Here is a 17,829-nt window from a genome sequence, read left to right as displayed (position 1 = left end):
TCTCCAGCATTCTTCTGTAGCACCACATTTCAAAAGTTTCTATTCTGTTCATGTCTGAACTTTATTGTACACATTTCAGTTTCATGCAAAGTAGGCAAACACCTTCAGAAAAGACTTCATAATATACACACTGTCAGTCACATTGTGACCACATGTCAAAAGGCTGAAAGTGGACCACTAAAAGACTTGCAGCAAGTGTGTCCTTGAGGTTCCAATAGATACCAGCAGGGGTGTGGAACGATGCCCACTCTAGTGTCATCATAAGCTGTGCTAGGTTTCTCTGTTGAGGATTGGTGCTAACAGCCCGATTGACGAGGTCCCATAGATTCTCGATTGGGTATAAGTCCAGGGAGTTTGGAGGTCAGGGAGCACGTTAAATTCGTCCTGATGCTCTTCGAACCATGCACATACGCTGCAAGCTGTGTGGCAAATTGTGTTGTGCTGCTGGTAGATGCCATCATGCTGAGGTACAGTCATGTACATGGACCCCAAGGATAGCTGTATACTTCAATTGATCCATTGTGCCTTTTAGAATGATGAGATAACGGAAAGAATGCCAAGAAAACAATCCTCCTTCCTGTACCCTTCCAACAATTCTTGCAGGGTGTGTGCTTTGGTATTTCACGTCAATGTATATAACTTGATTCGTCTGAAAAGGCCATCTGTTGCCACTCAGTGAACAGCAAGTTGCTGTGTTGGTATGCAAATTCCAATCTTCGTCACCGATGAACAGCAGTCAGCTTGGATGCATGAGCCAGATGCCTGCTGCGGAGGCACTTATGCTGCAACATTTGCTGAACAGTCACTGAGGAGACACTGTTGTTAGTCCCTTGATTCATCTGGGTGGTCAGTTGCTCAACAGGTGCACGTCTATTAGCCCGTACGCACCTCCACATCCATCATTCACCCTAGTCATCTATGGCATATGGTGGATCACAATTGCCTCAATGCTGGTTTTTGATAGCACCATTTTGCCATGCCGTGTATACTTTAACCATGGTGCGATGCAAACAGTTTACAAACTTAGACATTCTGGAAACACTCCCTCTCTTGATCAGAAAGCCAGTGATCATGCCCATTTGGACATCAGATAGAGCTCTCCATTTCCATATTAAGATGACGACTGCACTGTTTTCCACATCCCCTGACATGCTTTATATACCATCCAGTGCTAGTGCTGCCACATGCTATCTGAGTGGTTACTGCATGATGAAGTCGAACTTAGGTGGTGATCACATTAATGTGACTTGAACATGTGTATTTGCATTAAATGTAAGAGGTTTTTCTTTTCCAGAAGCTACTGCTAGACTCTATTTTATATTGGCTATCATCAGTTATTTTGCACTCAAACAACAAAACTCCTCTACTACTTTTAGTGCCTCATTTCCTAATTTAATTTCCTCAGCATTGCCCAATTTATTTCGATCAACATTCTGTCACCATTGTTTCCATCTTATATATATTTCAGTGAATTCTCATAGTTTACTGGATGGAACAAAATTACTAAAATTTAATTTGCTTTTTTGCAGATATCTACTTTGTTCCTGTGGTTGCTTACTTGATCTTCAGTTTGTGTGATTACATTGGTCGAATCACTGCTGGAATTTTGAAATGGGTGTGTGAAATTACTGTTAATGTTTGGTTGCATGTATATTATTAATGCTAAGGAAAGTTAGTTACTTTTGGTAGTATTTTCTGCATAAAAACTATAATTTTTATTGCAAATGTAGTGAAAAAAATTTAGTAATTTGGTTTTGTCAAGACACTTCCATTTCTTGTTAAGTTTAATGTATTATTATACTACTATCCACTTAAACATGTCTTTGTGGGAGCTAGTGTCCAAACTGATGACATACCGTCAGTAGTTGTAAAGTAGTTCAGTGTTTATAACTGAAGACATGGATTTCATGATAGAACACCTCTCAGATTAAAAAAAAAAGTTCAAATTATATCGCCACTACAGTAAGTAGTTCATCATGTTTTTGAAAATGTGTATTTTGTTGCAGCCCCGTGGCAGTGCGTGGCTGATAGGGCTTATCAGCATCTTAAGAGTTGTATTCATTCCACTATTTCTGATGTGCAATGCCCATCCGAGACACCATGGCATGCCTTTGCTTATAAATTCAGATGTGTATTACATCATACTCATGGTGATTTTTGGCCTTTCAAATGGATATTTGGCAAATATCACCTTGATATGTGTTCCAAGGTACAGTATGTATTGATTTCCTTTTCTCTGTTCACCCTGTACAAATAGAAAAAGTCCTTTATAATAGTAAGTACATACAGAGCATCTTCAGCAAACTTCAACTTCTTCATTAAAAATCTGGAAGCTCTGTTGTCCCATCTCACAGTATAAAAAAAAATAAAAAAATAAAAATAAAAAAAAAGTGGTGGTTGGTGATTTTTAATTTGGATTTACTGAAAAGCTCTGTCAGTGAACAATTGTTGCCATCAGTAACACTGTCATTAAATTTAATTCCTACTATGAACTTTGCAACTAGGGTATGTAAATGTTCTGATACTGCTGTTGATCATATCTTTGTAGACAAATCTAGAGGAAAGAAGTCATATCACAAAACCAATAGTAAATGGGCTATCTGATCATGACTTGCAGCATCTTATGTTAGATGTTAAAACTTGTCTAGATATAAACTCTATTATACCTGAGTACAGGAGGTTAAAAAATCAGTCAAAAATTGGGAATTTTAGGAGATTGCTCAAAGACATGAACTGGACAAATGTTTACAGTACTTCTTACTCAAATGGAAAATACAAATTATTCATTAATAAAGTTACTTCCTCATTTGAAAATTGTTTTCCTCTCAAGGTAACTCAGTTCAAACAGAGGTCACCATCGATTACAAAAGGAATAAAGGTATAATGTGGAACAAAAAGGAAACTCTATCTACTATGTAGGAACAGCTCTTATATTAGCATTGTAATGCATTACAAAGAATACTGCAAAATACTGAAGTAGTAATCCAGAAATCTAAGTAGCTTTATCATGAGAAAAAAATAATTATATCAGGCAACAAATTAAAAACTATATGGGGGTATAGTGAAGACAGAGAAACGTGAGGCCAGAAAGGAAGACTAAAAGATAGCTGTAAAAATAAATGGAGATATCGGTAACTAGTGCATGTTGTGTTGCAAACTCTTCAACAAGTATTTTGTTTCTCTTACTGACAGCTTGAGGATGTCAAGTTCAGTAAATCATACAATGGAGTATCTGAGACCAGTCTCTACAAATAACTTCAGTAAAGTGGATGTGACACTCACTTCTCCCAAAGAAGTAGCATCAATCATAAAATCCTTAAAATCAAAGTACTCTAGTGGTTATGGTAACATATCAGTGAAGTTAATCGAAGAGAGTTCATGTGAGTTGGGTTCTGTCTTGGAAGTTATTTGTGTAATCAATATCTTATCAGCACAACATTTCCAGACTGTCTAAAATATGTTGAAGTTACGTCTCTTTACAAGAAGGGGGATAATGAGATACTGTCAAACTATCTACCAATTTCACTTTTTCTGACTTCTTCAAAAGTATTTGAAAAGGTTGTGTTCAAGCATCTTCTTAAGCATCCAACTGCAAATAATATATTGTCACAGTCACATTTGGGTTCCAGAAGGCTTCAAGTATAGAGAGGGCTATTTACACGCACAGTGAGAATGTACTTAATTCATTAGATAACAAATTAAAGGCTACTGGCATTTTCTGTGACCTGTCGAAAGCCTTTGTTTGTGTGAGTCACAGCATTCTACTAAGTAAGCTAGAATATTATGGTGTCATTGGCAGTGCTGTAAAATCATTGGACTCTTGCCTAACTAACAGGAAAAGAAAAGGTGTCATTGGGAAATGCGTGTGGAGTAAGCAGTCATCTTCATCTGATGGCAAATTAATTACTTTTGCTTTTCCACAAGGTTCTGTCTTGGGTCCACAAATTTTTCTTGTATAGATTAATGACCTCTCGTCTGTTACATTGCCAGATGCTGATTGTGTTTTGTTTGCAGATGACACAAACATTGAAATAAATAGCAAGTCAAGTACAGATTTTGAAATGGCTGCTAATCAGATTTTCACTGGCACTACTAACTGGTTTAAAGCTAATTCACTATGATCAAACTTTGAAAAGACCCACTATATGAAGTTCAGAACCTGTAAGAGACTGCCTTCCAGCATGTGTATAATATATGAAGACATGAGGATAAAAGAGGTCGACAGTGTTAAATTTCAGGGATTACGACTCGATAATAAATTCAGTTGGGAAGGGCATACCACAGAATTGCTGAAGCATCTAAACAAGTCTGTGTTCACAATGCGAATGATGTCAGATGTAGGAGCTAGAAGCTCAATGTTTAAACGGTCTTTTTGTTATGCCTATCTGCCTCAACAAGTCATCTATACGAAGAGTAGCAATCTGTGTTTCATAACTGTGTAAGTTTTCACCTGTGGATTATTTACAATTCTGTGCAGGGTGCCCCAAATATGTCAAGTAAAAATTATGCATATAGCAGAGAAGGCTACGTAATACTGGAGCTAATGCTCATAAATGAATATTTAAGTTTTTATGGACATTAACAACTTACACCTTACAGTAACAGCTTCATACTAAGTATCTAGTGTGACAACTGCCAGTCTTATTGCATACATTACAACAAAATACATTGACAAAATGGAATTCTAAACAAAAAATAATTTTTGAACCCACTGTTTGCATGTGCTGTTTATTATATGGATGTAATTCCTGTTCCTCCAATTCTGTCGTGACTGTATTGTTCAAAATATGCCACCTACAGGCTTTTTAACATTTTGTCTCCCACATGACCTAGTACCATCACCCAAAATTTCTGTCAAGAAACTTGACTAACTCTCCAGGGCTTGAACAATCCTATATCTCATAAAGTTCTGTCCATGGTGATAAATTTCTGTGGGGGAACCTTTCTCTATACATCTCTGTGCAAATATGGAATATTACTCTTTACATAATAACGTTGTGCATTTGTTACAGTGACACTGGCCTCAAATGGTTCTGTTTATGCCAATTTTAGGTTTTCAGTGGTTTTCCTAAGCGGTGTTCATATAAATTTGTCCTCTCCTCATTAAACAAGTTTGTATATGTTGATAAGGCTTTGTATATTGCTTATATTTTTCCTTGCAAAAAGCTGGCAAGCCCTATATAGTTGTAAAATTATCTATGGATGAACAATTTCCTGCACTATACTGCAACTTGCAGAAATGCTTTGAAAATTTGGAGCAGCAGGATGTAATACCTGAAAAGCCAGTCATGACCATAATTAGTGGAAAAACTCCTCTATGGACAAATGGGAGATAATTTTACCTTGTTCTTTTGTTCTTCAAGGTAGTGCCATAGCAGTTGTTCGTCATGAAACTTGTTCAGGTTACACACACACACACACACACACACACACACACACACACACACACACACACACACAGACACACACTCGCTGGCGCGCGCGCGCGCGCGCGTAGCTGCAGTGTCTGGCTGCTAAGGCCACATTGCGAGCAGCAGCATGTGATGGGAGACGCAACTGGGTGATGGGGGTAAGGAGCATGCAGGGGTGGGGAGGGGGAGGGATAGCAGTGTAGGGGTGGGTGATGGTAAAGTGCTGCTTGTGGGAGCATACAGGGATGAGGTGGAGAGGGGGCAGGGCAGCTAGGTGCAGTCAGGAGGTTAGACAGAGGGCGGGAAACATTTAGTGGAAAAGGAGACAGATGAAAAAAAACTATGGGTCTGGTGATGGAATAGATGACTGTGTATTGCTGGAATGGGAACAGGGAAAGGGCTAGAGGATAAGGACAAATAATAATGAAGGTTGAGACTGGGAGGGTTACAGGAACATAGGATATATTGCAGGGAGAGTTCCCACCTGTGCTATTCAGAAAATTTGGTGTTGGTGGTAGTGATGGGGAGCTCGTGAATGAGTCGTTCAAATGAACGCTTCATTCCTGTGAAGTGTGAACTAACCACTCAATTTCAATGAACTGGTACTTCAAACTCTTCACAGATAGCACACTCCACACTTTTTTCTAGTTCACTCACTCGGTTCCACTCTCCCTCTCCCACTACATTATCGCTATGTCACTCATTCTCCCTTCACTTCAGTTCTCCCTCTACTGCCAGTCGACGAATCGTGTGGTGTTTGTGGGGAATGTTAGGTTTAGGAGGAGTTGGGGAGGTGAGGGGCAAGGGGAAGGCAGTGTCAGCTGCTTCAGCTGCTTCTTGCAGTGCTGACATCATTACCCGGGGACTATTTGTGCAGTTATACTTCGTGTCTACGGTTAGTCTACCGTTGGCAGTGCTTGCAGACAAATGAATATTAAAGATACAAATGAAGAGGCTGGCTGTGTGAGCATGCACAGCAAACATGAAAATAAAATGTTTACCTTGTGAATCTGGAACTGAAGCATGCGTGGAATCCACGCTTGAAAGATAATCATTCATGTAGGAACGTTTATCTCGTACACATTATTGAAATAATTACACTAAACGTCAATTTGAGGATTGTCCTAATTAAATTAAAAAAAATTCATATGTATTTATAAATAAACATATTATATATAAAAACAAAGATGAGGTGACTTACCGAACGAAAGCGCTGGCAGGTCGACAGACACACAAACAAACACAAACATACACACAAAATTCAAGCTTTCGCAACAAACTGTTGCCTCATCAGGAAAGAGGGAAGGAGAGGGAAAGACGGAAGGAAGTGGGTTTTAAGGGTGAGGGTAAGGAGTCATTCCAATCAATTTTTCCCACGTGGAATGTTTCCCTCTATTATATAAATAAACATAAACGGATTTGGCGAATGTACAGAGGTATCTGTTTAAAAACATGATTTGTTCCACTTTTTTTTCCTGTCAGGTGATTTCTTCTGTCAGTTATAAGGTGTCCTGTTGCCTTCGAGAACACACTTTCACATGGCGTGGAGGTTGCAACAATACACAGTCGTATTTTTGCAAGTTCAAAGAGTGAGGGGTATACTGACAGCCGTTCAAACCACCACTGAAGTGGATTGCCTTGTCTCTGTAGGAGGGGCTCTTGTAAATATTTGTCCACTTCCACTATTGCAGCAGCTCTCGGGTGTGGATTACTCTGCAGCCTGGAAAATTTGAGCCAGAGACTAGAAGTAGGTTCAGTGGTTGGAACTGAGATTGTTGCAGTAGCAGTGGATGTGTTGGACACAAATTTCTCACAGTGCCTGACTGGGTTTAATTTCACCTTCTCGGCAGAATTTTTATCAGAAAAACTATGTAATTTGAACCGGGGATCCAATGAAGTTGCTTCTGTGAAAATGGAATTTTCCTCTATATTTCAAAATCATTGTTTTAGGTCTTCAGCTAACTTTTTGGCCATCTGTTGCACGAATTTCAGTTTTACTAACAAACCTGCAACACCATTTTTTCAATGAGCGACTAAGGAGTATAACTTTAGAAGCAGTGACAACATTTTCACTTGACATTTCCTCGGTGCTGCCTTTGAAAACTTTCAACAGGTCACAGGCTTGTGTTACACTTGTAATGTCCTCTGCAGTCAGATTTGGAAGATGCGGATAATTCAGAGTGATAACTGTCATTAGGGAATTCTTAACCTCGATTATTCTTCACAGCATATTACATGTTGAATTCCATGTTGTGACAGTGTCTTGTTTTAGTGTCAGAACTGGCTCCTTTAACTGTTGCTGCATCTTTTTCAGTTTCGTGCATGCCTGTGAACTTCTTTTAAAAAATTCAACCTTTTTTTTCCCCAGAATGTGTTGAATGTGCGGAAGCCCATTCTGAGCAATTACTGTGTGTGCCAAGCAGGGGATGTGTTTCCAGGCTGAGTGTCTTATAGCTGCCACAATATTAGCAGCATTGTTGCTAACAACACACACGACTTTTTCTTGAATGCCCCATTCTCTTGTGACACGTCGCAGTTCTTCGGAGAGTTTTTCTGACGTGTGCCCTTCATCATATTTAAAGCACTCTAGGAGGGAAGATGCCAGCTCCAGGTCTTTAACGTAATGTACTATCACTGACAAATAACTGTCATTTGTCGTTGAGTTCCACCCATCCATTGTCAGTACAACTGCTTCCTCAGAATTAATTTTGACTCTCACAGTTTCTTTCATCATGGCATACTGTTGTAGTAGTAGTGTATTGGGAATGGTCTTCCAAGCTGGCATTCTGTAAGCACCATTCAATTCGCCTGCAAAACTTTGAAAATGTTTGCTTTCCACTATGTTGAAGGGCAAATAATCCTTTACAGCAGTCTCCAGAAGTGCGAAATCTATCTCCTGATTTCTTTTGTTCGAAAGAGGTTCCGGAAAATACATAGGTAATGTTCCATGATATTGATGTCTGCTGTCTGATAATGAAGTGATACTGTTATTTTCTGGCACCGACTGCTATTCGTTTCTGGCAATTGCTGATGTTGGTTCCGGATTGTCTGAGTTATTTGTCCAAGAAATATCGGAAGATGACTGACTGACATTGACACTGTTTGATGCAGCACTCGAACATGACGTGCTAGGTTAAATGTGTTTCCTCCTTTATATGAAGTAAACTTAGAACAACAGTTGCACTTTGCTTTCCCATCACCTAAATCAGTGAAGAAACCCCAAATTCACTACTTTTACTTGATCGCGAGTTGCTAACCATTGTATAAGAGTGAACAGACACAAAAACTGCTTTCCAAATAAAATAGAGGGATTTTACCTGAAATTGTACCAATGATTACAGGTGACAGTTTACGTTTTGAATTTGGAGGGTTATTATTCTCAACAAAAATAAAATCTACAGGAAAACTTCTGAATAATTACTTAATGTAGGTATATAGACTTTGTGACAGTGGGAAACATACTCATTCTATTTTGGATTAAATTTTAAAAAGAACATAAAATTGGACTGCATTTTGTTGGTAGTCCTAGTTTTCAGTCCATGAATACAACAAATAAGGCTTCACTTGTCAGATAAAGACTTTTTTGGGCGCTTCATGAGAAAATGTCGAGCAAGTTGATATGTAATACCTTCTTTATGTGTGACAGGCTTCTCTGTTTATCTTTCCTTTGTCCCCTTCGACCATCCTCTATTTAAGTTAACTCAGACACTGTAAGAGAGTAAAATGTTGCATGCACGTTACTGCATAGTTCGGCCATTTGTTGGTAAAATTATGAAGTATTACGAAGCTTTATTGTATGAACGAGGTGAAGCGAGCGTAGCCGTGGCTGAACGGCAAACTGGGCAACTTCGCCAGGCATCCGTACTTCATGAATGAACTACTTCATTTGAATGCTTCACGGCAAAGAGTGAAGTGAATGAAGTAGTTCATGGGAATGAACGAGTTCGACCCATCTCTAGTTCGGGGGAAGGATCCAGATGGCACAGGCTGTGAAGCAATCATTGAAATGAAGAAACATTGTGTTGGGTGGCATGGCCAGAAATGGGGTGGTCCAACTGTTTCTCGGCAACAGTTTACCAGTGGCCATTCATGTGGACAGACAGCTTGTCAGTTGTCATGCCTATGTACAATGCAACACAGTGATAGCAGCTTAGCTTGTAGATCACATGATTGTTTTCACAGGTAGCCCTGCCTATGATGGGATAGATGATGCTTATGACTGGACTGGAGTAAGTGGTGGTGAGAGTATGGGACAGGTCTTGGATCTAGGTCTATTACAGGGATATGACCCATGTGGCAAGGGGTTGGGAATGGGAGTTGTGTTGGGGTGAAGGAGGATATCGTGTGCGTTCGGTTGGCAGCGGATTACCACAATGGGAGGGCTGGGAAGGATAATGGGTACGACATTCCTCATGTCTGAGCACAACGGGAGGTAGTCGAAAAGTTGGCGGAGAGTGTGATTCAGTTGCTTGCAGTCCTGAGTGGTACTGAGTCATGAGGGGAATGCTTCTCTGTGGCTGGACGGTGGGATTTTGTGAGGTGGTGGGCGACTGGAGGGATAAGGCATGGAAGATCTGCTTTCGTGCAAGGTTGGGTGGGTAATTACAGTTTGTGAAGGTTTTGGTGAGACCCTCGCTGTATTACGAGTGGTACCACCCACTCATCACCACAGATGTGACAGCCACCGATGGTTAGCCTGTATGGAAGGGACTTCTTGGTATGGAATGGGTGGCAACTGTCGAAGTGGAGGTATTGCTGATGGTTGATAGGTCTGATATGAGCGGAGGTGCTGATGTAACCATCTTTGAGGTGGAGGTCAAAACATCGGGAAACACATGGGGGAAAAGGTGTTAAAGTTCTGGAGGAATGTGGGTAGTTTGTCCTCACCCTCGATCCAGATAATGAAGATGAAGATGTCATCAGTGAATCTGAACCAGATGAGGGAGTTTGAGATTCTGGGTGTTAAGAAGGATTCCTCTAGATGGCCCATGAATAGATTGGCATAGGATGGTGCCCATACAAGTGTCCATAGTCATACCCCGGATCCGTTTGTAGGTAATGCTTTTGAAGGAGAAATAATTGTGGGAGAGGATATAGTTGATCATGGTAATTATGAAGGAGGTTGTATTTTTGGAATCCGTTGGACATTGGGAAAGGTAGTATTCAATACAGGTAGGCCCATGGGCATTAGGGATGTTAGTGTAAAGAGAGGTGGCATCAGTAGTGTAGAGCAGGGCACGATGTGGTAAAGGAACAGGAATTGTAGTGTGTCGGTGGAGGAAATGGTTGGTATCTTATGTGTAGGAGGGTAGGTTGTGGGTAACAGGCTGAAGGTGTTGGTCTAAGAGAGCAGAGGTTCTCTCAGTGGGGGCACAGTAAGCGGCGACAATGGGGAATCCTGGTGTGGTTGGGTTTATGAACTTCAGAAAGCATGTAGAAGGTAGGAGTGTGGGGAGTGGTAGGTATGAGGAGAAAGGCAGACTGAGGAGAGAAGTTCTGGGATGGGCCTGGGCATTTGAGGAGAGACTGGAATGTGGGGTCAATGTGGCGGGGCTTGTTGGTGGATGAATCTGACAGCTGGCAGAGTCCTACCACCAGATAGTCCTTGTGTTCAAAACTACATTGGTGGAGCCTTTGTCAGGATTATAAGATGGGGATCAGTTTTTATGTGGTGGATGCGGTACTTTCTGTGGATATAAGGTTAGTTTGCATGTTGAGGGATTTGGGGAATGATGGTGAAGGTAAGTTTCAAGGTTAAGAAATTCTGGAATGTTAGCAGGGCGTGACTTGGGGACAGTGGGATTGGGTCACGGTTGGATGGAGGAGTGAACTAAGTCAAGCAGGGTTCAGCATTGGTCTTTGGTTGTGTCTGATTGGTAGGGTTGGTGGCGAAAAAGTGTTTCCACTGTAGGGACCAGGAGAAGGTCCTGCATGACTGAATTTGGGAGTGAAGCAAAAGGTGAGGTCTTTGGAAAGGACTGATTCTTCTGTGGAGCTAAGGCTCTTGAAGGAAAGGTTCATGACTGGGTTTCCAGTCTGTTTAGGTTCTGTATGGTGGTGGGTGGGAGTTCTTGAGGGTAAGGTAAATGTAGTAGGTCTGCGAGGTGGGGTTTGTCAGCTATGAGGGGATGTGGGAGAGGTTTGGAAGTTGTTGTAGAGGTGGTGCATAGTGGTAGTCAGACCAACACAAAGTTCTTCATTTCAATGACTGCTTCACAGCCTGTGCCATCTGATCCTTCTCACCGACACCAGCTTTTCTGAATTGCACAGGTGGGAACTCTCCCTGCAATATATCCTATGTTCCTGTAACCCTCCTGGTCTCAACCTTTGATAGTCTTTGTCGTTACCCTCTAGCCCTTTCCCTGTTCCCATTCCAGCACTACACAGTCATCTATTCCATCACCACACCCACTGTCTTTTTATCTGTCTCCGTTTCCACTAACCTTTTCCTGCCCTCCATCTAACCTCCCGACTGCACCTAGCTGCTCTGCCCCCTCTCCACCTCGTCCCTGTATGCTCCCGCAAGCAGCACTTTACCATCACCCACCGCTACACTGTGATCCCTCCCCCTCCCCAACCCAGCCTGCTATTTACCCCCGTCGTCCAGTTGTCTCTCCCATCATGCGCTGCTGCTTGCAGTGGCCTCAGCAGGTCATGTGTGTGTGAGTTGTGTTTGCATGAGTATGTGTGTGCATGTTCTATCTCCAATGAAGGCCTTGTGGCCAAAAGCTCATCTTCTGACAGTCTTTTTGTTGTGCCTATCTGCAACTGAGCATCTCTGCTATATGGCAAGTATCTCCGCTGTATGGTGAGTAGCAACTATCCTTTTTTAACTATATATGACGTTAGTATCTGTTCCCGAAAGAATAGTTACCGTTGATGACCATGCAACTTTGCTAGAAATGAAATGATTATTAAATGGACACCCTAGCTGCAAACAGGTGTTGATGTACTTCATTGGGGACATGTTGAAAATGTGTGCCCCGATCGGGAATCGAACCCGGGATCTCCTGCTTACATGGCAGACGCTCTATCCATCTGAGCCACCGAGGGCACAGAGGATAGTGTGCCTGCAGGAACTTCTCCCTTGCACGCTCCCCGTGAGACCCACATTCCCAACATGTCCACACCACTACATTCGTAGTGTGCCTAATAGAAGTTTGCCCATCATACTCATTACTCGTGGCAGATTAATCTGCCAAGTCCTGTAAGAGTTCGGGCATACCGTGTGCGTTCGCATACAAGAAGGTCAATGGCTGGGAAGCCATGCACACTGTATGCCCAAACTCGTACAGGACTTGGTAGATTAATCTGCCACGAGTAATGAGTATGATGGGTAAACATCTATTAGGTGCACTACGAATGTAGTGGTGTAGACATGTTGGAAATGTGGGTCTCATGGGGAGCATGCAAGGGATGAGTCCCTGCAGGCACACTATCCTATGTGTCCTCGGTGGCTCAGATGGATAGAGCGTCTGCCGTGTAAGCAGGAGATCCCGGATTCGAGTCCCGGTCGGGGAATGCTAGGTATGTAAATCTGAAGAAAACGACAATGGACCAGTCAAGAGAAATGTATTGATAAACCAGGAAAATCCAAGAGAAAAGTTGAGTCACAACTTTGATAGCTTTCTACATAGAAATGCTGAATGTTTCTAATAAATTTATCTAGTCTTGTTGATAAAACTGACAGCAGATTAAATGTCCTTGTTAAATTTTGCTAAGTATTTCATTCATGATGTGATTTACAGAACACAATAAATAAATGCCGCATTTTTATGAAAGACAAACTTTTTATTTGAAAAGCATAGAAATTCATTGTTTGTAGCTTTGAAAACTTCCCAGTATTGATTCTTAGTGAAAGTGGACATGGAATAATAGATGCGTAGCATTTTAGAACTACAGTGTTAAAATTATGTGGTGTAAATGGATAATACTGGACTACCATGAGTTGCGTGTACAAAATTTCAGTTTAATCTGATGGCAGGAGGTAGAACAAATACTGATTGAAAATTTAGGACCACAGAGATTTCCTTGCAACAAACATGGGAAGATAGGGGGTGGGGGGGGGAGCCACTGACATTGGCTTTGACATATTGAAAAGGATTAGGTCCAAAAAGTTTGTTCAGCTAACCTGTGACACCAGAAGTACTGTGAAAGCAAAGAGAGCTTCACTGCAATTTTAAACGCAGCCAAAACCTCTCAGACAAACAGAAGCTAAACGATGTCAAAGTTAGCGTAAGGAGGGCTATGAGTGAAGCGTTCAGTGAATTTGAAAGTAAAATTCTATGTACCGACTTGACAGAAAATCTTAGGAAGTTCTGGTCTTACGTTAAATCAGTAAGTGGCTCGAAACAGCATATCCAGGCACTTCGGGATGATGATGGCATTGAAACAGAGCATGACACGCGTAAAGCTGAAATACTAAACACTTTTTTCCAAAGCTGTTTCACAGAGGAAGACCGCACTGCAGTTCCTTCTCTAAATCCTCGCACAAATGAAAATATGGCTGGCATCGAAATAAGTGTCCAAGGAATAGAAAAGCAACTGGAATCACTCAACAGAGGAAACTCCACTGGACCTGACGGGATACCAATTCGATTCTACACAGAATACGCGAAAGAACTTGGCCCCCTTTTAACAGCCGTGTACCGCAAGTCTCTAGAGGAACGGAAGGTTCCAAATGATTGCAAAAGAGCACAGGTAGCCCTAGTCTTCAAGAAGGGTCATCTAGCAGATGCGCAAAACTATAGACCTATATCTCTGACGTCGATCTGTTGTAGAATTTTAGAACATGTTTTTTCCTCGCGTATCATGTAATTTCTGGAAACCCAGAATCTACTCTGTAGGAGTCAACATGGATTCCAGAAACAGCGATCATGTGAGACCCAACTCACTTTATTTGTTCGTGAGACCCAGAAAATATTAGATACAGCCTCCTAGGTAGATGCCATTTTCCTTGACTTCCGGAAGGTGTTCGATACAGTTCGGCACTGTCGCCTGATAAACAAACTAAGACCGTACAGAATATCAGACCAGCTGTGTGGCTGGATTGAAGAGTTTTTAGCAAACAGAACACAGCATGTTGTTCTCAATGGAGAGACGTCTACAGACATTAAAGTAACCTCTGGCGTGCCACAGGGAAGTGTTAAGGGACCATTGCTTTTCACAATGTATATAAATGACCTAGTAGATAGTGTCGGAAGTTCCGTGCAGCTTTTTTTGGCTGATGCAGTAGTATACAGAGAAGTTGTAGCATTAGAAAATTGCAGAGAAATGCAGGAAGATATGCAGCGGATAGGCACTTGGTGCAAGGAGTGGCAACTGACCCTTAACATAGACAAATGTGATGTATTGCGATTACATAGAAAGAAGAATCCTTTATTGTATGATTATATGACAGCTGAACAAACACTGGTAGCAGTTACTTCTGTAAAATATCTGGGAGTATGTGTGCAGAACGATTTGAAGTGGAATGATCATATAAAATTAATTGTTGGTAAGGCAGGTGCCAGGTTGAGGTTCATTGGGAGAGTCCTTAGAAAATGTAGTCCATCAACAAAGGAGGTGGCTTACAAAACACTCGTTCGGTCTATACTTTAGTATTGTTCATCAGTGTGGGATCCGTACCAGTTCGGGTTGACAGAGGAGATAGAGAAGATCCAAAGAAGAGTGGTGCGTTTCGTCACAGGGTTATTTGGTAAGCGTGATAGCATTGGGAGAAGTTTAGCAAACTCAAGTGGCAGACTCTGCAAGAGAGACGCTCTGCATAGCAGTTTAGCTTGCTGTCCAGGTTTTGAGAGGGTGCGTTTGTGGATGAGGTATCAGATATATTGCTTCCCCCTACTTATACCTCCCAAGGAGCTCACGAATGTTAAATTAGAGAGATTCGAGCACGCACGGAGGCTTTCCGGCAGTCGTTCTTCCCGTGAACCATACGCGACTGCAACAGGATAGGGAGGTAATGACAGTGGCACGTTAAGTGCCCTCCACCACACACCGTTAGGTGGCTTGCGGAGTATAAATGTAGATGTAGATGAACAGGGTTCAAAATATACACTGCATAAGAAGAAATTTAAAAAGGAACATGATGAGGTCTAACTACTTAGAATATTTTGTCTTCCGATAATCAGTAGTTAAATGAATAACATTTAGATCAGTAGAATTTCAGTAAATAAATTACAAGAATATGTACTGATGAAGCACCTCTGAGAAAGATATTTAAAAACCAAGAGAACACAGAGGCCTATGTAGGACAGGAAAGTGACAGATAACGTAAGAAGTATGTTACAGAAAAAGGTTAAGGATGAGGTGCTTCTCTAACATCTTATTCTGCTGAAATTAGTATGCACTGTCCTTGCATTTTATTGTAAGCGGGCTGGAATAGAAAATCAAAGAATTACATTTGCTGCATAGGGATACTTCCAAGCTACAAATTGTAAGTGAATAACAATTTTGAGTTCGGGAGCAGTATGATTTTATCCATAAAGTCTTGTGTAAAGAAAAAAATATTAAAACAAAGATGAGATGACTTACCGAACAAAAGCGCTGGCAGGTCGATAGACACACAAACAAACACAAACATACACACAAAATTCAAGCTTTCGCAACAAACTGTTGCCTCATCAGGAAAGAGGGAAGGAGAGGGGAAGACGAAAGGAAGTGGGTTTTAAGGGAGAGGGTAAGGAGTCATTCCAATCCCGGGAGCGGAAAGACTTACCTTAGGGGGAAAAAAGGACAGGTATACACACGCACATATCCATCCACACATACAGACACAGGCAGACATATTTAAAGACAAAGAGTTTGGGCAGAGATGTCAGTCGAGGCAGAAGTGTAGAGGCAAAGAAGTTGTTGAAAGACAGGTGAGGTATGAGTGGCGGCAACTTGAAATTAGCGGAGATTGAGGCCTGGCGGATGACGAGAAGAGAGGATATACTGAAGGGCAAGTTCCCATCTCCGGAGTTCGGATAGGTTGGTGTTGGTGGGAAGTATCCAGATAACCCGGACGGTGTAACACTGTGCCAAGATGTGCTGGCTGTGCACCAAGGCATGTTTAGCCACAGGGTGATCCTCATTACCAACAAACACTGTCTGCCTGTGTCCATTCATGCGAATGGACAGTTTGTTGCTGGTCATTCCCACATAGAATGCATCACAGTGTAGGCAGGTCAGTTGGTAAATCACGTGGGTGCTTTCACACGTGGCTCTGCCTCTGATCGTGTACACCTTCCGGGTTACAGGACTGGAGTAGGTGGTGGTGGGAGGGTGCATGGGACAGGTTTTGCATCGGGGGCGGTTACACCAACCTATCCGAACTCCGGAGATGGGAACTTGCCCTTCAGTATATCCTCTCTTCTCGTCATCCGCCAGGCCTCAATCTCCGCTAATTTCAAGTTGCCGCCACTCATACCTCACCTGTCTTTCAACATCTTCTTTGCCTCTACACTTCTGCCTCGACTGACATCTCTGCCCAAACTCTTTGTCTTTAAATATGTCTGCCTGTGTCTGTATGTGTGGATGGATATGTGCGTGTGTGCGAGTGTATACCTGTCCTTTTTTCCCCCTAAGGTAAGTCTTTCCGCTCCCGGGATTGGAATGACTCCTTACCCTCTCCCTTAAAACCCACTTCCTTTCGTCTTCCCCTCTCCTTCCCTCTTTCCTGATGAGGCAACAGTTTGTTGCGAAAGCTTGAATTTTGTGTATATGTTTGTGTTTGTTTGTGTGTCTATCGACCTGCCAGCGCTTTTGTTCGGTAAGTCATCTCATCTTTGTTTTTATATATAATTTTTCCCACGTGGAATGTTTCCTTCCATTATATTGAAAAAAATATTAAGTTAATAGTAATTTTCAAGCATAATCATTCCACAGATAAATGATTGATTGAGATGACACTGTGGTCACCACACTGGGCCCACTTTTGGATTGAGCGTGGTACAACTCCGTGTCCATCCATTACGAAATAAATTAATTAATTTAAATACTGATGTCGTTCCTTTGAAAAAAGATGCAGATGGTGTCTAATGATCTTCTTGCCAATGAGACTTTACCCCTCCCCCTCCCCCAAAAAAAATAATATTTCATGTTTCTCAGTTCACACACACACACACACACACACACACACACACACACAGAGAGAGAGAGAGAGAGAGAGAGAGAGAGAGAGAGAGAGAGATAGATAGAGAGAGAGAGAGAGAGAGAGAGAGAGAGAGAGAGAGAGAGAGAGTAGGGGGGGGAGTTAGTAGGAGAATGGTATTACTGCAGTCCACAGCTATGTGGTAAAGTTACCTTCATATGCTTCTTTCAGCAAATAATGTAGTGTTCATGCAATTAAAATTAATTATATGAGAGAACAAAATTCTATTGAAGTACTTTTATATGTTTATGAAGCTATTAAATGTTTCAGTTGCAAAGCAATTAA

At 41.6% G+C, this 17,829-nt stretch overlaps 1 protein-coding gene and 2 non-coding genes across 3 annotated transcripts in view; 2 read left to right on the top strand and 1 right to left on the bottom strand.

Annotated features, from left to right (window-relative positions):
• LOC126416267 (equilibrative nucleoside transporter 3) overlaps nucleotides 1–17,829 on the top strand; it is a 66,042-nt gene that overhangs the window by 43,618 nt on the left and 4,595 nt on the right. Inside the window, exons 10-11 of the mRNA XM_050083900.1 lie at nucleotides 1,530–1,615; nucleotides 2,007–2,209. Coding sequence (XP_049939857.1) covers nucleotides 1,530–1,615; nucleotides 2,007–2,209 — 289 coding nt within the window. The remainder of the gene's footprint in view (nucleotides 1–1,529; nucleotides 1,616–2,006; nucleotides 2,210–17,829) is intronic.
• Nucleotides 12,391–12,465, bottom strand: Trnat-ugu (transfer RNA threonine (anticodon UGU)). The gene has a single exon. It is a non-coding gene; the product is annotated as a tRNA-Thr (tRNA).
• Nucleotides 12,859–12,932, top strand: Trnat-ugu (transfer RNA threonine (anticodon UGU)). The gene has a single exon. It is a non-coding gene; the product is annotated as a tRNA-Thr (tRNA).

This window comes from Schistocerca serialis, chromosome 8 (genome assembly GCF_023864345.2).
Source record: "Schistocerca serialis cubense isolate TAMUIC-IGC-003099 chromosome 8, iqSchSeri2.2, whole genome shotgun sequence".
NCBI classification, from domain to species: Eukaryota; Metazoa; Arthropoda; class Insecta; order Orthoptera; family Acrididae; genus Schistocerca; species Schistocerca serialis.
This window is presented reverse-complemented; position numbering and strand designations above follow the sequence as displayed.